This window comes from Nannospalax galili, unplaced genomic scaffold (genome assembly GCF_000622305.1).
Source record: "Nannospalax galili isolate Female #2095 unplaced genomic scaffold, S.galili_v1.0 scaffold158, whole genome shotgun sequence".
Lineage (NCBI taxonomy): Eukaryota > Metazoa > Chordata > Mammalia > Rodentia > Spalacidae > Nannospalax > Nannospalax galili.
Genome location: NW_008345290.1, coordinates 6,138,917 through 6,164,263, shown reverse-complemented (window position 1 = coordinate 6,164,263; position 25,347 = coordinate 6,138,917). Strand labels below are relative to the sequence as shown.

General features: G+C 41.3%; 1 protein-coding gene across 3 annotated transcripts in view; it reads right to left on the bottom strand.

Annotated features, from left to right (window-relative positions):
- Positions 1 to 11,081: 11,081 nt before the first annotated feature.
- The window catches only part of Snx10 (sorting nexin 10), a 71,506-nt gene continuing 57,240 nt past the window's right edge, over positions 11,082 to 25,347 (bottom strand). For all 3 annotated transcript variants that reach the window (XM_008841497.2, XM_008841496.2, XM_029567564.1), the window contains 4 exons: positions 21,959 to 22,059; positions 21,290 to 21,388; positions 13,387 to 13,599; positions 11,082 to 12,934 (listed from right to left, as the gene is read on the bottom strand). In XM_008841497.2, coding sequence (XP_008839719.1) covers positions 12,853 to 12,934; positions 13,387 to 13,599; positions 21,290 to 21,388; positions 21,959 to 22,059 — 495 coding nt within the window. In that variant the 3' untranslated portion in view covers positions 11,082 to 12,852. The remainder of the gene's footprint in view (positions 12,935 to 13,386; positions 13,600 to 21,289; positions 21,389 to 21,958; positions 22,060 to 25,347) is intronic.

The following is a 25,347-nucleotide window of genomic DNA, read 5'->3' as shown; positions in this document are numbered from 1 at the left end:
CCCAAATGGAATCTTTAGGACAATTTTATTAGAATCTTAAAGAAAAATCCTTAGGGCAGGCAAGCAGGTACTCTTGCTAGAGGCCTTGAGGAGGAGAAGAGGGGGAGAAGAAAAGAAAACCATGTAGGTTTAGAGCCTGCATGGGGGTCAGACACATGGTGGACTGGCAGCCACATGGCTGGGAGAAGGACGCTTTAGAGAAAAGTAAAGAAATACAAGATGCTAGAGGCAGCCCAAAGCCTTAAAGGAAGCATGTTTAGAAAAGGGATATGAAAAAGAAAAGGAGAGTTTATGCTCTTCTGAAGAATTCAGAAAAGTGGGCAGACTTACAGAGACCTACATGTCTACGGCCAGGTCCAGAAACTGCATTGGGAAGTGGGATTCCAGGCAGGAAAAATTCACTGTCTCATTAACACACTAGGTTAATTCCACCCATCTATTTAGCATGACTTAAGGTAAACTTGCCTTCCTAGGGGTGGTCCTATGACCAGGTGACTGAGCAGTGAAGCTGGAAATATGGGCCTTTCAACAGATGGACTATAGAGATTTTATGATCTTGAACAGGTAATCTTATGGGGATATTTGCTACTCTAATAAAAGTGCAAGCCTGGGTTCAGGAAGAGATGCTGCCTCAAAGGAATGGGTAGATGATGATAGAGGAGAATGCCTGGGACCCGTTTCTATCCTCCATGTGTGCACATGCCTGTGTACACACACATGTACATACACATACAACACCCAAGGTTGACCTACACACATGTGCATCCACACAAACATACAGCACACACATAGTTTTTTGTGTGTGTGATCTTAAAAGTGGCATTATCTTCTCCCTGGGCACACAGCTGCCCAGCCTAGCTTGTAGCTAGATGTGCCACCATGACAAAGATCTTATCAAGTAATGTAGTGGTGAATACAACTTCTAGATCTTCTGCTTAAAGATGACTAGGACTTGATTTTAAATAGTTCAGTGAGGGGGCAGTGTGTGACACCTTTGAAGGATCTAAATGATGACTGTTGATCCTCTAAAGGTGAAAGGTGGGCACACATGGCCATGGGGAGGTATGATCCATCAGTCCCATACTTGTGCATAGTTCAAACTGCTATTGAAAACTAAATTAAGGGGCTACTGAGATGGCTCAGCAGGTAAAGACATTTGCCACCAAGCTTGAAGACCTGAATTCAATTCCCAGGTGGAAGGTGAGAGCCAACTCCTACAAGTAGTCCTCTGACCACCTCCACCCACTGTAGCATGCACACAAGTGTGTACACACATGCACACACATACACACATACAATTAATAGATAAATAAATGTAAAAAAAAAAAAAGAAAGAGAAATTAAAAGTTCCTTGCCCCCATTGTGGTCTCTCTCGTCTTCTTACCCACAGCACTAAAGATGAAAAGACACGTTGCAGATGGCAGAGCCACTCCACCAGCCTGGGTGTCTCAAGGACTTCCTGGAGTCAGGCTTGCCCAGCTGCCCTGGAAGAGTGACCTGAAAGAGAAACAGACTTCTCACCCAACTGAGACATTGCACTTGGAGTCTCTGTTAGAATTTCAGTGTTCTCCAGTAACCCAAGCTCCTTATTTATTTCCATTCTGTAGGGCTCTCCTTTACTCTGGTAACCAATGTGCTTGCACCTGCCCTCAACCCTCCACTTTTTCCTGGCTGTCTTGTAGGTTAGTGCATGTTAGAAGTCTGTAAATGTTCACTGTGGTCACAGTTAGTTCACAAATGGTCATTGTCTATTACTCTGGAGGTCGGGCTAAAAAAAGCTCCACAAACATCTAGTCTTTTCTAAAACAACCTTATGTGTGTGTGTGTGTGTGTGTGTGTGTGTGTGTGTGTGTGTGTATGTGTGTACAGGTATTCATGTGCCACAGCACACATGTGGAGATCAGAGGACAATGTGTGAAAGTCAGCTCTCACCTCCCACCTTGTTGAGGTGGGGTTTCTCTTCTTGTTTCTGCCAGGTTAGCTGGCCTACAAACCTCCAGGTGATTTCCCATCTCCATCTCCCATTTCACCATGGTGCTGGGATTATAGGTGAGTGCCACCACATCCAGCTTTATTATTATTATATTATTATTAATTATTTTATGTTTGTTTTTTGAGACAAAAGTCCTACTTTGTAGCTCAGGCCAGTGTAGAACTCACTATGTAGCCCAGCATAATAACCTTAAACTGCTCCTAACGAGATATTGTGGTTCATACCTGTAATATCCAACACTCTGGAGACTGAGTCAGGAGGAGGGCTACACAGTGAATTCCAATACAGCCTGAGCTACAGAATGTAACCCTGTCTCAAAAATCCATTTAACTGGGGCTGGCAAGATGGCTCAATGGCTAAGAACACTGGCTGCTCTGGTAGAAGACCTAGCTTCGGTTCCCAGCACCCCATGGCAGCTAACAACCTTTGCAACTCCAGTTCCAGGGGATCTGATGTCTTCTTCTGACCTCCACGAGCACTTTGTGATACAGGTGCACCTACACACATGCAGGCAATACAAAAATAAATAAATAAATAAATAAATATCCCATATAATTGCCAAGCATGATGGTACACGTGTACCTTTAATCTCAGCAGCACTTGGGAGGTAGGTGGATCTCTGTGAGATTGAGACCAACTTGGTCTACATAGTGAGTTCCAGAACAGCTGGGGCTACAGGGAGACCCTGTCTCAAAAAGACCAAAAAAAAAAAAAAACACTGTCAAGGCCTTTATACATATGTCACATTTGAGCTTGGAACTCTAGTGTTCAATATAGTTATAGGCAAACTGTTAATTCATAAAAATACCATAAATTGCTGTAGCAAAACTAAACAGAGGAGTTTGACTACGGCACTGTGACAGACACCCAGCCAGCCTGCTAACCCTCCCAGCAGCACCTCCACCCTTACCACCCATCCCCCTGCTCCTCAGGCCAGGTCTAGGCTGGGTTGGCCGGGTTAGAAGTCCTGTGAGTTGGAGGCCAGGGGATTGGACAGTGCCAAGTCACATGTATACCAAGAGCTACTGAGAGAGGAGCAAGAAACAGAGCTGGAGGTGGCAGAGAAAAGGGGGTGGAGAAGAGCCAGCATGTGGGTCTGGCAGTGTGGAGAAACACTGAAGCTTATTTGGAAAGCTGAAAAGTGGTGGGGGGGAGTTGGGGAGAGAATGAGAGAGAGGCTTTTAAGACACTTGAGGGAGGTTAAGATTCCACTGCTTGATGTTTTTAGTTCTTAGTAAAGCATTAAATTGCTTTTCAATGACTTTTTCAAAGTCAGCCCAGTTTCAGACTTCTGTGTGTCTCTATGACATAACAGCAGATATTTGGAGAAAATGCTCATTTGTCAAATATTTCAACTTCCAGGGCTGGACAGATGGCTCAACTGTTAAGAGCACTGGCTGCTCTTGCAGAGGACCCAAGTCCAGTTCCCAGCACCCACATGGCAACAATTGTCCATAACTCTAGTTCCAAGGGATCTGAGACCCTCTTCTGACCTCCACGGGCATTGCACAACCCAGATGTACTTATATACATGCAGGCAATACACTCACGCACATAAAATAAAAATCAAATAGTTTTTAAAAAATATTTCAACCTCTCACCTTCTTATTAATGACCATGCTACCTCATACACATTATACTAGGTACAGTATCCAGTCAGAAACAAACTGACTGTGGTGGTTTGAATGAGAATGTCCTCCATAGGCTCCAATTATTTGGAAATTTTGTCCCCAGTTGGTGGCACTGTTTTGGGAGGTCTTAAAAGTGTGGCTATGCTAGAGGAAGCACATCACTGGGGGTGGGCTTAGAGAGTTCTTCAGCATTGCCAGATCTCCAGTCACTCTCTTGCTTCCTGTGCCTCCTTGAAGATGTAAGAGCTTAGCTTCCGCTCCGCCTCCAGCCACCTCTGCCACCATGCCTCCCCACCGTGATGGACTGGAATTCCCCTGGAACCGTAAGCTCAAATAAATGCTTCTTTCTATAAGTTGCTTTGGTCAGTGTTTCTAACACAGCAACAGAAAAGTAACTAATATATTGACCAAAAGAAATAATCCAGCAAGGTATTTTGGTGAATGATATCTTTGGTCAAGGGGCAGAATAGTCCCAGCTTTTTTGTTTGTTACTTTGTTTTCTGAGACACAGTCTCACTATATAGCACTGGCTGACCCAGTGCTCTACTCACTAGATAGACCAGGCTGGTCTTGAACTCACAGGGATCTACCTGCCTCTACCACCCAAGTGCTGGGATTAAGGGTGTGTGCCACCATAGCTGACTGCATTTTTTTTTTCTTTTACTGCCATGCTGACCTCATGAAAGACAATGACTTCACCACTTCCACCGTTTCTGCAGAGAGAAATGGGGATGAGCCACTGTGACTTAGAAAAGGTACTCAGGGCGTTTCGTTTGCACTCAGGATGATTGAAGTTTCCCAAGTTTAAGGAGGCACCTTGGACCAGGCTTTGAGCTCTGCTGCTGCTGCTGCTGCTGTTGGGTCCACCACAGGAAAAGCTTCACAAAGAACCTGTGGGCTTCTTGCTACCACAGCACAGTAATACATCACAGACTCTACAGATACTCTGCATCAACTGTGGATGGTGCTGTAGGAGAGGGAGGTGGATCCAATGTGAAATGGGGTCCCCATCTTCCAGTGATTCTGCCTGAAGAAAAAGACAGTTGCGTGACAAAAGCATGCGGGCAGAGCTGTGAGTGCTGGCAGGAAAAAACATGGAGCTGGGGGAAGGATGGACTATGAAAACACAGAAAAGAGGCACCTGACTTTCAGTGGGTGTGGTCAGAGCCTGGCACCAGAATACCAGGACATTTCATCAGAGTTCCGAATGACTAATAGGAACTGGCTAAGCCCAGGAGGTTGGAGAGGAGCCTGGGAAAGTCCTTTACAAGCAAAAGGACCATACACCTCAGAGAGACCCCTCCTGTGCCTCACACTGGCTCTCATGTGCAGTACTATTCTCATGTTATAAAGAAAGAAGCAAGCTGGACCTGGTGGCTCACACCTTTAATCCCAGCACTCCGAAGGCAGAGGCAGGTGAATCTCTTTGAGTTCAAAGCCAGTCTGGTCTGCCAGGACAGCTAGGGCTACAGGAGACCCTGTCTCAAAAAGACAAAAAAAAAGCAAACTCAGAGTAACCAGGTAAGTCACCCAGATCACTCACAACTTGTCTTTTTTTGCTATTTATTATTTTGAGACAGGGTCTCATGTAGCTCAGGCTGGCCTTGAACTTACTATGTAGCTAAAGATGGCCTTGAACTTCTGCCTCCACCTCCTAAACTCTGGGATTAGAATTATGTGCCATCACACCCGGTTTGAAATGGGGACACTCTCACATTCAGTGATATATACTTGTTCCTCGCACCCTGGTCTCAACAATGCCAAGGGTGAATGCCAAGAGTCTCTTAATTGTTCTGAGAAACAATCTAAACCATTGTAGTTTCAAAGGATCAAAGAAGTTTAGATTCTCTTCTTCAAATCAGTTTAGAAAAAAAAAGCTGCATATAGTCCCCTACTTTTTCCAACACACAGATTCACTGGAAATAGCAGCATGCAAAAGGCACTGGGATTTCCTGCTGAAGTTTAATGTAAGCTTGTTTATCCCGATGTTTCTGAAGTGCACTCGGCCATGGAAACCTTCATCCCACCTTCTCCTTTTATTTGTAACACTTACTTGCATTCCTCAGACCTGGCACTCTAGGAAACATTCGTAGGACACCTTGTACCCAGTTTCCTTGCTCTACTGATGTGGAAACTGAGGTTCAGAGAGGTTGGGAGCTGCCCTTGTTCAGAGCTAGAATCTGAATCAGCAGACTTCCAGATCAACACTGTCTCTGGCTAACTGTACTTGAATCTGTCTGTCTCAAACCCCTCATCTCCATAAACAGTGTACATAGCTCAGGAGTTGATAACTTTGCCATTATCAAGTTTCTTTCCCTTTTAGGAAAAGAAAAAATACAAAGAAATCTCTACGTGAAAGCTGAGATCATGTACACAAACTCTGAGTGTGTTTATCCTCACTATTAATCACCCTTTCCATGGTTTATACCAGTTGCCCAAGCCTTGCTATCAGCTGTTTATCTTCATCACCATCCCACTGAAATAATAACACCAATAACAACTCCTAGCCCTCTTTTTGCTCTCAGTGTGAAGGATAACATTAATATATTGATGCAAATTTCTAGTGTTTATCGGTGTGTGTTCATTTCAATGGAGCCAAAGCTGAAGAAATCACTTTCTAACGAGATAATCACAAACAAATCTCTCACCAAGTACTTCATTGATAGACCAAATCCCATTAGCACTAACTAAAGTCCTTTACTTTGGAGCTTGGATTGGAATCGAGGCAACAGAAAAAGCAGGGGAAAGGAGTACAAATCTGTTTTTCCAAAGATGTATTAACAATATTTGTTCTATTAAAATGCAAGTTATATTTGAAGAGGATTTTTTTAAAGATAATGAATAAATTACAAATATATTTCAAGAGTCTTCAATACTCAACTTTGAAGAGCACTTATGAATAATAATGCATTAGGAAAGGTCAATTGGGCTTTCTGTCTAAAAAGTTAACTATTCAGTGCCTGAGCTCTGTATCTATTACCAGTCTTCCTTATCGGCAGAAGGAGGCAAATGATCCCCTGAAATGTTTTAAACGTGCAACTTTGCTTATCTTCCTGTATTAATGATCCTTATGGCAGTTGTTGTATTAACCTTATCACATAGCATAGCAATAAGAGAGGCCTAATGTGCAAGAAAGGGAAAAACATTTCGTTTAATCTCAGGGACCTTCTTCTAACCTAGCAATTTTCTGATTATCAAGAGGGGTAAAAAATGAAAGTTAGGCTTTTACTGGGTTTTCATAAAATCACAAAGAAACTAGACGTTTCCAAATGGGTGATTCATTAAACATCATACGATGTGAAGAGGACCCAGATTAGATTATCGACTGAAGGCTCATTATGTGAGTTCTGGGCTTTGAGGGGCCACTAAGGATCTCTGACTAGGAGACAGGAAGTGGCTCCTGAGAAAGTCTGTCCCCTTCAGGGCTCTGAGTTGCTCATTTATGCACAGGCTCTACAAGAACTCCCACTTGCCCTGGAACGACTTCTACCTTCTTTATCACGTGGTATCTGAGCATGGAGGAGGTTCAAAGACGCCATCCTTTCATTCCTTCCTAACTTTGACAACAAAGGGAATCTTGACTCTGAGACTCTTCTACCTTTTCTCTCAAGGTATCGAGAAACCACCTAACTTTATGATTGAACTTAGTATTTTCATCCAACTGTAAATACTGTGCACAGCACACATAGTGGCAAGGCGAACTCAGCCCTTTCCTATGCCAGGTAATATGCTTTTTTTTTTCTTTCCCTTCGGCTTTTTTTTTATCCCTTTAATGTGGGGCAGGGCTACTGATTACAAAGGCAGTTTGACTCTGGCAATAGGTCTTCTTCACTAATCCTCACTGTCATGGAAATTCCAGCTGCTACAAGAATAAGAGGCTCAATCCATATTTGCCAGCTCTAATATGAAATCTGTCAGAGCCCAAATTAATGAGTTCCAAATTCCTTACATCACGATAACAGGTTAAGACTGGTCAATTAATTACATAAATCCTTCCCGATTCATTGTGCGTTTGCAGCCCAGATTGTGTCTTACATTACTCCATGACACAAGGCCTTTTGGCTCCTGTTGTTCTGCAGAAAGGCCCCATTTAAGTGGAGGCTGCCTAGCACGGTAAAATGTTAAATGTCACACGTTAAATTTGCACTTTTCTGTAATTGCTTTTGTTAAAAAAAAAAAAACCGAAATGAAAGCATGGGTTCCAATACACGACTGTGCTGGAGGTGGTGCTCTGCCTCTAACAGGTCACACAGACTTTTCTGTACACATGCTCTGCAGGAAGACGCCAGAAAGTTCAGGTTTGTGAAAACAAATGGAATTTCCTAAGCTCAGGAGCAGCAAAAAACAGCTGAAGGGACCCCTTTGTAATGAAAGGATTAAGACAGGACTCCACATAACCAGCTTCTCTGGTCGGGCACTAGAGTATTATTAAATGTGTAGTCCATGGAGCTACGAAAAAGAGGGCAAATTATACAGTGTGCTTTGTACTTGTGTAGGCCTTTGAAAAGCAAGCTCCTGAAGGCTTTCCTGTTTGGATTTGCAGCTGATATACACAAACCGAGGATAGAACTGAGGACTCAGGACCTCAAAATCACCCGCAGGGCGAACCTTTTGTTTCTCAAACATCAAAATGCATTTGGAATCACAGCTGGTTGAACTCAATCTAAAACTGTACCCTCTAGTATCCTAGTCCCATCTCTTGCTCCGCATCACTGCATCTCTTTGCGGCCTGATGCACCTAGGAACCCTGGGAGAGGAACCGGTCCTGCTGCTGTTTCCTGAACCGTGTCACCGCGGCCTGCAGTCTGGCAAACACATGAGCAAGCAGATGACGCTGTGGGCAAATAACGAGACCTACGTGGGCAGCAGGTTCCTTCCACAGGGGCCGCTGCAGACGCAACCAGCCTGATCCTGGGCCCCCCCGCCGGCCCGACAGCGCCCCCGTCCGCCCGCCGGCGGCTCTGCACCGCGAGTCCCGGGCGGCGCCCCTCCATCCCAGGAAGGCTCAGCCTCCAGCGGCCCAGGCCTGCACCGACCCGCGCCCCCTGCACCAGCACCCAGCCCCACGCAGGGCCGCGGAAGCACGCGCCTCTCCCCAGCGGCCCAGCCTGGCCACCGGCGCAATCACCCGCTCTGTCCAGATGAGACAGGGCACGCGGCGCGCCCTCAGGAAGGTTCCAGGCTCCGGGATGGTGGGGGAGTGGGGTTAATAATGCACGCGGCGCTGCGCACGGGCGTTTACACGCGTGGATCGGCTGCAGCCCGCCATGGCATCCGCAGAACAAAGGCCCGAGCGCCGCCTCCCTGAGCGCCGGCCACGCGTGCCCAGAGCCCTGCAGGGCCCCGACGCGTGGAACCCGGGTCATGGTGCCCAGTGCGGCCCTTCTGTGGGGCTGCTTTATTTCTCTTTACTGCCTGGCCGCTGGGAGGCTCGAAGCAGGTGGGCAGGCGCGACAGCGTGGCATCGCGTCCCTTTGTGGCAGTTCCCGCTCTCCACCCGCCGCCCCGCTTTTTTTTTTTTTTTTTTTCCCCCTTGCAGCAGCGCAGTTGCTATGGGTTACCAGGGCGGTTGCCATGGGTTACGGGACCAAGGCCGGTTGGCTCGCTACGTGCCACTCAGTCGCCGCCGCGGGCGGAGCAGGCCCCGACGGGAGGGAGCGGGGGCGCGCGTGTGCGGGACGCCCACAGGCCAGCGGCGGGAGCACCGGCGGGGGTGGGGGGGCAGAGCTATAAAGAAGGCCCAGAGGTAAGGAACCCGCAAAGCAACCCCAGGGTCCGCCGAAGCGGCCTGGGGATTTGGATGAATTATGCACGTCTGTCGGTGGAGAAAGGGTCTTTTCCTCTTTAGCAGAAACCATTTACTCTTTAGATCAGAATTTGAATTCAGCAGAAAATTTTGCGCTCTCCCTCACTCCTTCCCTCCCTCCCTCCCTTCCTCCCTCTCCCTCTCTCCTTTGGAATTTTGAAGAGAAAGGGTCATTAACTACCAGACTTTGCACAGCTAAAATAAATTAGTGTCCGATGCACTGTTCATAACGAAAATCTAGAAAAGTTTCCAGCAAAAGGGAAGAGTAGTTGTGTCTGACTTGAAGAGACAAAGGTGACTAGGCTGTGGGATGCATTTGGCAAAGAACAGAGCCAAAATCTCTTGTAGCTTTGTCGAACTCGAAAGGAATGGTTTAGTTATATCCGTCTAAATGTTTTGAACGCCACTTTATTAAAAATGGCTTAATTTCTTACTACGTTTACTTGCAAAGAAAACTGTATCTATGCTTTGAATGAATGTCAAGTTGCAATCACTAATTTCAGACATTTTATATTTGAAGATGTTTACATATAGCAAACTGGAAAAAAAAAAAGTCTATTCCAAAACAAAAGCACAAACCTGTATTGAAATAGTTTCCTCTGTTGAAAAGTCGCTACATGGTATTCATCAGATACCAGTTAAGTAATTTAAATATTAAGAGGGAAGACTAGAAACCGAATAAGCATTTCTAATTTTTGTCCTAAAATTTGAGGTCTTCCATAAAAAGATCAAACCCTGAAAACCTTATTGTATACATTGACTCAAAGATAAACCCTTAAACCATCAAAAATATAGAAACTGAGTTCAAAACATCCATTTCACCATTATTTGGTATAACATGGCTAAGCTAAATGAATTTATTTAAATTCTTAATGTCATATGAAAGACATTTTATTCTTTTACTTTTCTGACATATATAACTTTTTGTATTTAATTATTATATAAAATGTGATCTAGGCTTGAAAAGTTCTGACAATATATATTTAGTATTGTAAAGAATGACAAGTGATTCAAGACAAACATTTGTGATTTTTTTTTTTAAGCTGAAAATTTTAATTGGAATAAAAATCACTTTCTTCCAAAGAAGCCTTAAGTAACAGGTTGTTGACTTTCTTTGTTGACATCTTTGGGCCACATATAAAGTGAACCTCAACACAAAACACATAAGCTGACTTTAGAGGTGTGTACAGTCTACCCTTTCAGAGTTAGCCAGAAAAACAGAGTTTTGCTGAACATAAATCATAAGGCATCCAGAATTAGGATTCCTAAAACTTAATTCACGTTAAAAATAGTATTAACAACTAAAAAAAAATAGTATTAACAGCTTATCTATTCAGTTACATGTATAATGCTTTCTTTACCTAAAGAAAGGTTTTAAAGAAATGACATAAAAATTTAAAAAAGTGAGCTACCCATTGAGAACTGAAGTTCATCTTTAAATACCTTAGCTCCAAGATGTCATTTTTAAGAAGCAAGTGCTTAGATATCAGAACAGCCAAGCCAGAACCAATAACATGGAACCAAAGCAAAGATTAAACCAAGTTTTAGCAAAGTTCTTCATAAGACATCGCCAATAATTCAAAAAACACTGAATTTAAATCTAATCAGAAGAAATATCTTCTCTTCTATAAAATAAGTGATTCAATGAAGCTGGGTTTTTTTCATGTTTAATGTGAAAACAATGATCTCATGAAGTTTACATAGCAAATAATAAGCATTACTTAATATTAATTTTTTGGGCTATGTTAACATCATCAAAAATAACATGACAATTGATGGTACAGTATATGCTTTTCAAAAGGGCTGAAACAGAAATATTTTGCATTCATATACACTGCTGAGGGACTGGGATTGCTCTGCAAGGCACAGATGGCAAACTTCACATGTCAGCAAGGTAATAAGGAATTGCTAAATCTTTTTCTTTTGCTTCCTGTATTAAGATAACGAATATTATAAAGTAAAGTAACAGGATCTAAGAACATTAAATCAAAATACTTACAAAAGTTTAATAATGTTTTGGACCAAACTAAAACAAGGAGAAATTAAAGAAACCATTATTATCCTTAATTTAATTTTTCTGTTTCTTTTTGGCCAGCTTTTGAAATAAGCATTTCAAAGTATACTTCAATAGCTTTTTATTAATAGAATAACTTTCAAACTCCCAATTAAAATAAAGTGGCTGCTTTTTGCAGCAGCCTTTGCTGCCAGTGACTGTGAGTCCTGTTCTATTAAAGCAACAAGTTATCCCAGTTTTGTGAAATACCTTCCAGCTAGCCTTGCAGAGAAACTTCACCCTATTCCACCAGGAAGAAACTTGGTGAATTAGCTCAGAAAAATGATGCCTCATCTGAAACTGGAGGTTCAAAGGAGTTTTTCCAAGACATCTTATTTTTGGGCCACTAAGAAAAAGATATTTTATTAAAATTAAGTCAATCTTCAGGTAGATACATAGAAAGGGGGCTTCTAAAAGAATGAATAACAAATAATGAATTCTGAAATTATTGAGTTGGCATCTGTTCCAAAATTCTTGGAATATTTATGGGTAAAATTAAATGTATTAATTTTTAAAAATAAGTAGTGAGGAGCCACCACTGATAATGAAGATTACCTGGTGAAAAAAAAATTACACATTTGCTCAGAAAATAAATCACTAACATGCCATTCTAATTAGACAATGAGGATGAACTGTTGCCAGAAACCATGTCTGAGCTGATTTGAACAATAAAATGTACGTCTAAATCTACATACTGAAAATTTAAGCAAAATTACTAGCACTATTTCTGTCTTTATTCCTAAGATGTAAACATTATTTCAATACGTCTCTATTCATAAGACATATTTTCCATTTATATGTGAAGGAGAATACTGAAAAATTTAAATACTCTGAAATATTTCAATCAAACACCCCAAACCTAAGTATTTGCCAGTGTTGAGATATTCTCAGAACAGAAGCCACATGTCAGAGAGGCCATCCGCTTGCTGTCACTCTGCACCACAGCACAGTGGGTAGCATGGACACGTCGTGTTTATGGCAACTGCCCCACTAATTCTCAGGAGTGCTCTGTCTGGATTTAAGTGCTACCAATACACCTGGCTCTTTAAAATGCAGTAGGACCAACTGGATTTTCTTCTTATATATATAACATATAAATCATTTCATTTTAGTAGGATCGTGTTTACTAGTAATACCTGGCAATAAAGGATGGTATAGCATTCATGGACTCTATAGCTTTATACAGAGGCTTGGCTAAGATTAGACAACATAAAAATACATACCACTAATAAACAACCCACTGCCTTTAAGAGTTTAACTACCTAAGAATGAGACAGTGAGCATTAGGTAAGAATATATTGAGCAAGCTTTCTTCTCCCTGGCTGGACACAATTTGCTTTTCCTAAGGTGGTAGCACTAGACTTCCTTTTCAAGACTCCTGCAGAGCTGCACTTGTTTTACATCCATGTGAACTGCTGTCATCACTGCTGAGTCCAAGCCCAGAGGATGAACTGGAAAAGAAGAGAGGGGGAAAATAATAAAAGGAGGAAATTGGTTTTCACAACACACTCAAAGCCTGAGTAACAGAGGAGAACTTTAATTATCTCCAGTCACAAAGAGAGACAGGAAATTTGGACTTTTAATTAGCCATTTGGAGTGCAGTTGGATATTTTTTTAGCTAGATAATTTAAACGCGAATAATTCAAGTCTGACTAAATGAAAGTCACATAATCAGAATGCAGATAATTGAATTTCTAGTGCATTCATTAATTCAGTGTGGAGGTGTGTGTGAAGACGGCTATGATGAGCTGTCACAGCTCAATAAAATCTCAGTCAATTAATTTTTTCATTATCTTAGTATTACATCAACAAAAAAGCAAAATGTGTATATGTATGTACATGCACACATGTGGGTACTGTGTGTTACATAAACACATATATACATTAAAGTGCAAGGAAATACCTCTCTGAATCATAATCTACATCGTTGTCTTTTTTCCCTTCTTCGTCTTCTTCAGGAAAACGTCTGTTCATCAAGGCAAACTTGTGAATTGCTTCCTCCACCGAGTACTTGGTCTGCCCAGAAACGCATGCCTCAATGTCCTCGGAGTTCAGATGGCTCTGCAGGAAGAGGTGCAGGCTGCTATCAGAGAGCAAAAGTGCATTCTGCAGGACTCTGTGCAAAAGAAAAAAGAATCACTGAGCAGGAACAGTCAGAGTGTGTAGAAGAGAGAACCCTCAGAAATGTGCCTCTGAAGTCATTCCTCCACTGTGACAAACTTTGCATAGATGATGGGCTCTGCCCATTAAAGGGATGAAAGCATATGTTAACTTTTATTCAATTATTTGGAAATTTAGGTGAGTAAAAACATGAAGCTAATAGTTAAGAACATCTGTTAAAAGAATAACTTCAAGGACATTTCTTCAATTTAACCATCTGTTAAGACCATGTGGATTAATTATGGAAATATTTTGCTTATATGGTCATAGAAATTTAGTCTGCTTAAAAAAATTTACTGCCAACAGTGTGTCAGTGAGCGGTCTTTATTGGATATGCTGTCATGAAACATCAAAACTTTCAACTACATTAAAAATTAATGAAAAAGTCAATACACTTCTCAGCATGTTCTACATTTTAAAACTTTACAAGTTTACTATGTACTTGTTTGCAAGGGCTCACTGGAAACGTGGCTTTTTTTAAATACCTAAGATGGACTAGAAATTTCTCTAATTTCTTCAGCAGCCTTACATCTCTGGTGCCAAAACAAGCAACAGAATGAACTTGATCCCGGCAGTTTTCCCAAATAAGATACTTTAGTGTTAAGTACATTCTGGACCTTCCCACATAAGAAATAAGTTTACAAAGACATCACAGATTTCCACTAAATGTATCAGAACTACATAGAGAATTGAAAATGAACTTTGTAGCAAAAATCTAGCATGGTCAAATTCATATTACCAGTAAGTATTTTTTTCTGAAATGCATGTCTTCAAATAGGAAATCAAGTCAAGAGTATACAAGTACACTTAAACAGAAACTGGTGTCACATCTTTTTTGCTAAGATTTTTGACATAAGATAATTTAGTCTCTTTTAACAGTTCACCAAATGATATAACCAGAGGCACTAGACCACATGCAGGAAGTGAAACACTACAGCCCAAGTATAATTTCGTCCGACATGGGATTTTTTTTTTCACATGGAGATCTATGAAAAATAGACCATGTATCTCAGATCAAATGAACCTTACTTTATATCCTGCATGTTTAAACAATTAATTAGAAAAATAATTCTCTTCTGGCCATTAATATCAATTTAGTTAAACACCAAGGTCATTACAGCACCACCTTTTTCTTCCAAATAACAGTTGTGTCTTCAGAAAGGCAGATGCCTACACCCATACAGTCGGGTCTAGCTGTCCCTCTGCTTCTACAGACTATGAATATAACATGAGGAGGAAAAAAAAGAACTCTTTGCTAAAAACAAAAGCAAGAGTTTTGAGCTTTTGCAAGGGAAGATCTCAAGCAAAGCTGCTCAGTACTTCCTGTGTCCTCTGCCCAGTTCTCCCCAAAGATGACCATGTCACATGATAAAGATTCATTTACCAAATACAAGTAGCCAAGTAGTAAATCCTTTTCCTGCTTGAAGATTTATCTCCCACATTTACAAATGTTTGCTGTTCTTACCCTAAATACTTCAAATTAGGAATGAGTTATTTGGTAACAACCCACTAACACGAACTTGGAGTCAGTCGCTGTGGAGTTTGAGCAGAGCATTTCCTGTGGCCTCCTGCCGGTAGTTTCCTGCCAGCCACAGAACAAGTAACTGTTCCTAGGATTGTAAGCACTGCTTTGTTTCTGTTGGAAATGTGTTTTATTTTCTTTATAAAATAACGGATAATCTTTAAAATTGATTTTAGGTGGTTTGAGGCATTACACCACAAAAATAATGAGCCTTAATGCCAATGATATTGGACACAAATTCATTTTAGCTTTATTTCATGTCTAAAGCAATCCCACTGAGCCTTGAACTGCTCATGTGCTGTTATTAACTTGCTGGTAACCTAACACATGGATACAGCAAACAAAAGTGATCAGAGTCCAGGTTGGTCGAGACCTCAAGGCTACTGTCCTTTTTCTTGAGCTATAATTCAATTTCCAATTTTACTGTACACTGGACTCCTTGTTTCCCAGTTTTCTGCTGAATACTGCCCCCTGGAGGACACGAGGGTAAAGAGAGCGAAAGGACAGGCCACATTGCCCACGTTAGGGAAGAGGAGGAAAGATGATTTGGGGGGAGGGGACATCTGAATACTCACATAGGCCCAGATCAAAAACAGTGTGCCTGCTAATGTGATTTGGTTTTTTAAATCTCTTCTATCTTGATTAATTTTCTGCCTCCAGTCTTCACCAGTATAAGTTTGAAACAAGTAAAAGACTATTTAAAAATGTATTCATGCTTTTATTGGCCATCAGATAGTTTACATTATAAAATTTTAAATGGAAATTTTAGAGCAAGAAGTGATGATACATGCCTATAATCTCAGCACTTAAGAGTCTGAGGCAGGAGGATCAAGAATTCCAGACTAGCCAAAGCAGTACTTGAGCAAAAAATAATAAAACTTAAAATAGTTTAATTTACATTAAAAATATATATTGAAAACACATTTTTAATTAAAAAAAAACGTTAACTTTTATCAGGTTCAGAGGGCATGAATAATACTTCATTCTGAACAATATTTGTTTTACTGTCTACCCAGGTGTGCTGCGCCTACCACCATCATAACAGAAAATCCTATTTTTTCCTTAGTCATATTTGTGTCACATTTTCTACAAGCAAATCTAATAGTAGAAAATCAACTTCAAACCTAATATAAAGAATACTCTGTAAAACAGTCTATAAGATGTCATTGTTAGAAGAGTCCATAAAAATAAACGTATGTTGTTTTAAGCCTTTATAGAAGGAGTTTTAAAAAGCCAGCCTATATAATTTTAAAGGAATTTATGAAAATATATTTACGACGCAAGTCAAAAGCTACTCCTTCCCCCACAGTAACTTTAAATTAGACAAAACAAAACCCATTTTTCCTCTCAATTGGACACAGTTCAAAGTCTGGTTTTCCTTAACATGATTTTATTGGGTGTATTGTATAGTGGTTCAGTTGAGAACAATATGTGGTTACACCAAATCATTTAATTCTAACTGAGGATGTCCTGAGTCTACTGAAGTCAGTATAACATTGTCTCCACACATCTGCTTAGCACCTCCAAGGTTAGCAGTTTGATGTTGAAAAAAGTTAACTCAGTCTATTTACCTCTTACTGTGAGAAAAAAAAAATGAAACCTACAAATTTTCATTGAAAGATATTCATGAACTTATGCTGTAGTGCCCTCTATTGAACACAAAGACTTAACATAAAAAAGTGTGTGGTGTGTGTGTGTGTGTGTGTGTGTGTGTGTGTGTGTGTGTGTAAAACTAGCTGTAGTGTTTCTATGGCAGTCTTTTGTTTGTAAAAAACTTTAAGAAAATGTAAAATCATAGTATAGTTGGCATACATTCATACTCCCAGCATTTGAGAGGAAGAGACAGAAGGGCAGAAGGATCAGTTATTCAAAGTCATCCTCCACAACACAGCCCGGGCTGCCTCAAAATAACAAATATATGTGTGTGTACACACACACACACGTATACATCTCCACCTTATAAAGTCTAAATTGTAGGGTACACATACACTTATTAATGGATGCATTCAGTAAAGGAAAGTCAGCTCCCATTCTTTTCACTAAACCTAGAAATTTAATAGGAATTCTATTCATAGTTGGAGACTTACCAACGAAGTTTATAATTCTAGTCTATAACTTTCTTTTTCCATAATTATTATGGGGGCTTAAAATTTAAAATTAAGAGAAAGAAAAAAAACCAGATTACAGTCACAAGGAAAAATAAATATGTTTGAAAAATCTCAAATTAACAGTGACAAATTCAGCTAGTAATGGGAGTTCTGCCAGTCATAAACTTGCCAGTTCCTGGAACACGGCACCACTACCTTTCCTGTAATTTCCTTACTTACAGCCGGGCATGGTGGTGCACACCTTTAATCCCAGCACTCGGGAGGCAGAGGCAGGCAGATCTCTGTGAGTTCAAAGCTAGCCTGGTCTACATAGTGGGTTCCAGGACAGCTGGGGCTACAGGGAGACCCTGTCTCAAAAAAACCAAAAAAAAAAAAAAAATTTCCTTACTTACACGGCTGAGATAATACCCAATTCCTAAGATTGTTGAATACTGAAATAAAACCTATTAAATGGCAAACATATATCAAGTGTTCAGTAGCTAATATATTCTCATTTGACAACTAGTCAAAGGAACAAGTTTCTAATTCATATATGAAAATCTGCCTGAATGTATTTTACTTATATTAGTACATATTATTTTACAAATGACCATAATATTAAAATTACATTTTGCATGATATACATGTACACACATGCAGAGATGTTTTTGCTTTTATAAAATTTGAACAACTTCAAAATTTACATAAAAATAAATTTTTAAATATATACTGAAAGTCTGTAACACAAGCATTTTTTACATCTTTAAATTTTTATTTATTTATTTCAATTTATGTATCTGAGTGTTTTGCCTGCATGTAAGTACACCTATGTATTCAATGCCTGTGGAGGCCAGAAGAGGGCATCAGATCCCCTGGAACTGAAGTTATAATCCATTGTTAGCTGCCATGTGGGTGCTGGGAATTGAATCTGGGTCCTCTGCAAGAGCAGCCAGTGCTCCTAACTGCTGAGCCATCTTTCCAGCTCCATATTTTACATTTTAATGCGTTGATTCCAGAGGTCCTCCTCCAAACAAGGGGCCAACTACTACTGAATGACCCTACTTAATGGTAACTAGTGATGCCTCAAAGGCCACCAAGGCAGAGTCAGACATAGTCCTAAAATGCCTGTCTCATCCAGTGCCCTGAGTAGGCTTGGGCTGAATATAGGAGGGGCTCTACTCTAGAGGTAAAGACATGGACATTTGAACAAGAGAGCTGTGCATGGGACTATGACACAGAAACAAGATGCTCAGCAGTTGAATTAGGTCCAACGCCAACTGGGTGGTTTTAGAATCCTTGTTTCCTTCAGATTTAAACCACAGAGAAACACCAGATTTCTTTTTTAAAATGTTTATTTATTGTAAGGAAAGTGTGCATGCACGCTGCCGCATGCAATATGTAAGTCAGAGGACAACTTTCAGGAATCAGTTTTCTCCTTTGACCATGTGGGTTCAGGGATAGAGCTCAGGTCATCAGATTTGGTGGGAATCACCTTTACCTGCTTTCATTTTTAATGTGAAGCTAATTCATCTAGAGACAAATGTTCTCATGCCATAGTGGAGCACATAACATCACAGGAGAGCTACCTGCCCGCTCCATGATCTGACAGCCAGATGGAAATCCAGATCCAATTTTAATGAATCTAGCCACAGACCTGATATACACACAGTGCTTCTTGGGGATAAAAGATCTGTCATTTTGTGCAATGGGCCTCTATACTTGGCACACAGCTGGCTACATGAAGGGTCTGCACAGTTTTCAGAGTTCTTGCTGAGCAGTTAATTACCAAAACAGCACAACCACCCAGCAAGGATGGCAATGCTGCCTGGGCTTTCTACCCCATGCTACAGACAACTAAGGAATTAGCAGCCTCAAAAGAATTCAGTGACATTTCCAGTTTCCATAGCTAGGAAAACATCAAGAGCCAGGACTGATGGGAGACTTAGACCCCAGTTGCTTAAGCTGTTGAACCAGGATGCTCGCCACTGTGTCATGTGTCATACACAGCTAATGAACATCCAAAGGACATACTGTGCAAAAATAAACTGCACAAGCATAATCCCATGGGAGCAAAAGGGGCCTTACTAGGGCCTTAACTTTGTTAGATCAATTGTGAGAAGACAGCACTTAAAACAGTGGGAGAAACAAAATAAAACAAAAACAGAAACTGGGCATGGTAGTACACACCTGTAATCTCAGCACTTAGGGCAGGAGATCAGGAGTTCAAGGCCAGACTCAGGTACATAGCAAGTTTGAGGCAACCTATGCTACATGAGACCTTGTCTCAAAGACCAGGAAAAAAATAAACAGCAGAGGGATTGGTATCCAGGTCTTACCTAGTGAAATAAACACAAAAACACTTGTTGTCTTTTAGCCTGCAGTACCCAAATAGCTGCCTCCTGCTAAGCAGGTTGTGGGATCAGCTTGCCCCAGCCCAGGGCTCCCTGGTGGTGGCCAGGCTGCAGTTTCCCTGGGGCAGCATCTGGACAAGAGACCACTCTGTGAACCTGGGCTACATCTTCAGGGAGAAGCCATCAGCCACCTGGGCACTGTAGCGACAACAATTAAAAATCAGAGCAGTCCCCAAAGGGAAGATCAGAAAAAACTTGACCAGCTCTTTGTTCTGTCATGCTTGTGACACCTCAGAGAACACCACTATAATGTTTTGGAGGATTCTGCTGCACTAACAAGTTCATCCGGGCTCTTTTCAGAGTGATTCCTCTGGTTTCTTGTCTTTTCGCTGCCCTCACTCAATTTATAAGCCTCAAGCTTTCTGCACATCTCAATGACCCCATCAAAGGAAAGGCACTATGTCATTCTAATAGAAAATATTCATATTCATGTGCATGCTTAATACCTAGGCCTTTATGAGTGAGCCATATGGGGAAAAGCAGTATATTTCAGGCCAGCTCTGGGTCCTATTTAGTGAACTCAAAGGAGACAGTCCCAGATTCCACAGCCTCTAGAAAAAATGGACATTCAGAAGACTGAGCCCTGCCTCTTATACTCACATGATTCCACCTACTTCCTTATATATAATATGGAAAAATAAATTCACGGCTATTTCAGCTCTTGAATGCATTAAAATAATAATGGCCAACACTCAGACATCAGGCTACCAGATACTGCAGTGAATGCACTACAGTCATTAACCTACTTAATCCTCTCAGTCGTTATGGAGAAGATAACACTATTGTCCCATTTTATAGATGAGAAAACACAGGCACAGAGGAGAGCAAAGATTGCCCAAGCTCCAGCTAGTGAGTGGCAGAGCCAGGAGTTGAACCACAGCAGCCTGGACTCAGAATCTGTGTGCAAACCAATGTGGGACAAGCCTACTATGGGATGAGCATATTAATATTCCAGAGAACAAGTGAGACAAAGGGAAATCATACCCGTGTGGATTCCAGTGCACCATCACAGCATAATCCAGAGTCAGCCCACTGAGACTGCTCAAACACCACCACACTCTCCTTTACAAATGACCGGCTTAATTAAGCCGTTCGGTTAGAGCAGCTAGGAAGGGCCTGTCAATTCTAATGCTGTAACTGAGGACAGTTTTAAAGATTATAACAAGGCACATTTATTTCCCAGAAAAATTTGCTCTGTTAGCCAAATTTCCAAGTAATCTATCTGCTTTGCTCTTAGTGCTATGGCTGTCATTCCTCTGTGTGAAGATATTGCTGTTGGTTTGGGTTTGTTTTGAGACAAGCTTGCCTAGAACTCACTATATAGCCCAGGGTGGCCTCAGATTCACAGCGATCCTCCTGCCTCAGCCTCCTGAGTGCTGTAATTACAAGTGTGAACCACCACTATATCTACTTTACATTTAAGAGTATAACATCCATTGTTTCCACTCTAGGAGGCTCTGTTCATATATGTACCATACAATTTGAGCCACAAGATGGTGCTCTAATGCAGGAAATAACTTGTGAGGCTGCTGGCCAGCAGAACTAGCATTTCAGAAAAGCAGTTTCTCACACAGCACCACTGTGCTCACATCTCCAGCCTGGCTGCTGGAGTTTCTCCATACTTACTTTCTGAGGAAATCTTCCAAACCCTGACGACGCTGATCAACATGCTGGCGATTGTTCATGTTGAAAAACAGATTTTTAGATGGAAGTTCTGGCACTTGTCTTATGCACACACACAGAGAGAGAGAGAGAGAGAGAGAGAGAGAGAGAGAGAGAGAGAGATAAATAAATGACCTAGAGACTTAGTTAGAGAAATTCCTCAAAGTAAAGGCAAATTATGCATGGTAATAATTGTCACATGGCTACTATATAATTATTATTGTAAAATATCAACTTAAAGGAAAATCTGTCTTTAAATATTTCTGGAGACTTTCATGGTCAATATCCATAGAAGTCAATGAAACCAAATGATCAATTTTATTTTATTTTTGTTTTGTTTTTTGAGACAGGGTCTCCCTGTAGCCCAGCTGTCCTGGAACTCACTATATAGACCAGGCTGGCCTTGAACTCACAGAGATCCACCTGCCTCTGCCTCCCATGTGCTGGGATTAAAGGCATGTGCCACCACACCTGGCTCTCAAGTGATCAATTTTAAATCAGGTTTAAATGCCACAGAACAAACTAGAAGCAATACTCTGCAGTCAGGAGAAAGCCTACAAACTACCTCATACCTTACACATCTCATTGGTTACAGACTGTCATGATAAAAAATATGCTCTTTAAACCACTTACACCAGCAGTGCATTGCTTTGCAGTCTCTGCCTCAACCATACAAATTCTCTGTACCTTCTTCGTACACAAGATGTCTTCATTGTAAAACACATGCTATTTGTCTGGATAGAAAGACAGAAAAGCACAAGCCTCACTCAAAGGAAATATCACTTCCTTTATGTGTAACTCGTAATACAATCCTAATATTCACTCTAAGTAGGAGGTAGACCATCAAAAATGTATTTCCACTGTGTCAGCACTGTGAAATCATACATGTAGCTCACCAGTTTCAGCCCTGAAGAAATCAGAGAGCATGAATGAGCAGTGTTATCCCTGGTGGAGCATGGCTAGGCCACACCCTACATCCTGAAGGAGCCCTCCCTCTCCTAACTATGGGTATTGTTTCCAAGGATAATCATTGAAAAACAGTTCTGTCGGGCCGGCATGCTGGCCTATGCTGGAATCCTAGCACTCAGGGGGCTGGGGCAGGAGGACCCAGAGTTCAAGGCCAGCCTGGGCTACATAATAAAACCACATCTCAAAATAAAACCAGTAACAAAAAACTTTTAAAAACTCCTAAAATGCAAGCTGTTCAGGATCACCATCCCCACAGTGGCCTTTGTAGATGCATGTCAACTTCCCATGGCCTGTAGCAAGGCAACATGGAGGTCTGCATCTCTGTATTACTGGGTATCCCCAAATCACCACTAACGAGAACTGCACTCTCCTGCCCCACTAAACATGCAAGGTGTGTGTGATTTGAGTCAGAAGAGTGGGCTGGGAGCATCAGCACACATGACAAGGAGATCTAAATGCCAACCCTGGCTCTGCTGAGGAAAGTGATTTCAACTCTAGCTTCTTAAGTGGCAAAACTGGGTGATATGAAGTGTGGTTAATGATGTTAGTCACTCATTGTTTGTTTCCTTGAAGCAGCCCTGAGACAGACTTGTGAGAAAACAGGTTCAGAGTCCCCAGCCTAAGCTAAGCCATAATGCTGTCCTTTGGGTAAACACAGAATGAGTAAATATTCTCCTATGGGTAAAACATGAAGCTCACAAACATTTGTGTCTACTGGTTAAAAAAGAATAAGGCCATCTAACCCAGGGCTGGTGGCTCACACCTATAATCCAAGCACTCAAAAGGCTGGGGCAGGAGGACTGCCACCAGTTTGAGGCCAGCCTAGGCTACACACTGAATTCCAGGCAATCTAGGCTACAGAGAGAAGTCCTATATCACCAAACCCAACCCTACCTCTACCCCCACCCCCACCCCAAAAAAACTACAAAAAACCCTCTATTTTTGTATTTATTTTTATGAAATTCCACTTCATAATCTTTATATTGTTAATTGAGAAACTGTTTTTTCCACTAAGATTTTTATTATTTAGAAAATATTCTGCCAATGAATAAGATCAACAGTTGATTTTCTTTGAAAATCAAAGTGATTTTGAGCATTCACTTGTAAGCTGTCCCCATGAAACATAGGGCACAGTTCCTGGTTGCAGAGAGATTAAGGGATTCACCTGCAAGTAGGCCACAGGACTACATCTAGCCCCCTCTGCTGACACAGAAACAAGGCAAAGAAGAAGATGTCATGGCACTGTGGCATTCTTGGAGAGGATTTCAAAGCACACCATAGCCTCACTCTAATGCCATCCTTGGGGACCAAGACAGCAGGCTATAACACCAGAATGAGAGCCTTAACAAGGCCTGAGCAAGCATCCTCTCAGGGTCCTCCCCCTAGAGAGTCCTGGGCAGGGACTCCTGACATCACCAGTACAGGCTGGACCAATTTAAATCCCCAATTTCTGGGCTCACAGTCAATTGTGGATGTCAGTAACAAACATCCGCCTGATACCAGTACCAGAGTAAGGTTCATCTGTGAGTCCTTCAATGACAGGACAGGGTCAGGAGAAGATATGTGATGAATCACCCAACTCTATCATATACTAGTTTAAAACTCCAAGTAAATATCGACATTTCAGAGTCATCTAGTATTATTTCCCTTGAGGTTCATTTAAGCTTGTCAATTCCCAGCTTCTGTGTCCTCAAAGCTCCTGGGCACAGCCCCTAAGGGAGTTTATACAAGTTCCACTCCACTGTCCACTTTTATTGTACAACACACAGAAGCCTTTTTAGTATCAGACTACTCCGAGATCACTAACTAAGTGAGTTCCTCTAAATCCATACGCCTGTCTCTGCCCTCCACTGAGTCAAGACTGATTCATTGTCAATTTACTAACATGTTAGAGAAACACCAGAACACCACCAAAAATAGTATTTGTGGAGTTCCATCATGTATGACACCAAAGAGAGAGATTCCTGAATTCATAGCATGCAATTTATTAACACAGAATAGTCTACACTTTCATGATCTCCTGAAAATAATTAAATTTCATGATTCCCTGACCTTTGTGATAAGGGTTCACAAGCACTTTAGAGGTGATTAAAAGGCAACTAAATAATTTCACTTTATTTCAAATGCTTACTCTTTTTTTCTTTCCCCCCTTTTTTTTTCTTTTTGAGGTGGGTGGGTATTAAGACAGGCTCTTATGTAGTCCAGGCTGCCTTGAACTCACTATATGGCCGAGATTGACCCTGAGATTCTCCTATCTCTACCTCCCAAGTGTTGGGCTCACCAAAAAAATCAGAGCTTTTACTTGGCTTATTATCAAAGTTGGAGACTTAAGAAAGAAAGAAACAAAGGAAGAAGGAAAGAAAGAAGTGAGGGAGAGAGGGAGGGAGGGAGGGAGAAAAAAAAGAAAAGTTTAAAGGGCGGTGTTTGGGTATCCAGTATACCAATTAGTTATTTTAATAACGACATTAAACGATGGCTACATGTTCCTTCACTTCTTCGATGCATTCACAGCTAAACTGGGAGCCTAACAGAATCTGGAATAAATCAGACAAGAAGGGTGACTATCTTCAAGATCAAGAGTAAACCCTAGTGTGTGGGCCCAATCCGGTCAGCCTCCCGTCTTTGCAAGTAGTTTCGTGGAACTCAATCACATTCATTCATCTGCCATGGTCTATGCTGCTCTCGCTCTACCACAGCAGCCATGGGTTCTGCAGCATGCCTGGCACTCATGGCCCACAAAGCCTCAGACAGGTTCTACCTGGCCCTTTATAGAAAAGGTTTGCTGACCCTTGTCCGAGATGGTCCCACCAGCCTCCATCCCATACAAAATTGGCAGGAGTTTGTGATGCACTGTTACTTCCAATCAGGGTGAGCCATTCCAGTTGCTTACTCCTCGTGCTAATGACCCAAAATCTAGACTAAGGCAGATTACTTGTACATATTTGTTTCCTATTATATATAAAATACTACCATTAGAACAAAGTATGAAGACACATATGTATAAAATGCCATAATGAAACCTATCACTTTGCATGCTAATTTAAAATTAATAT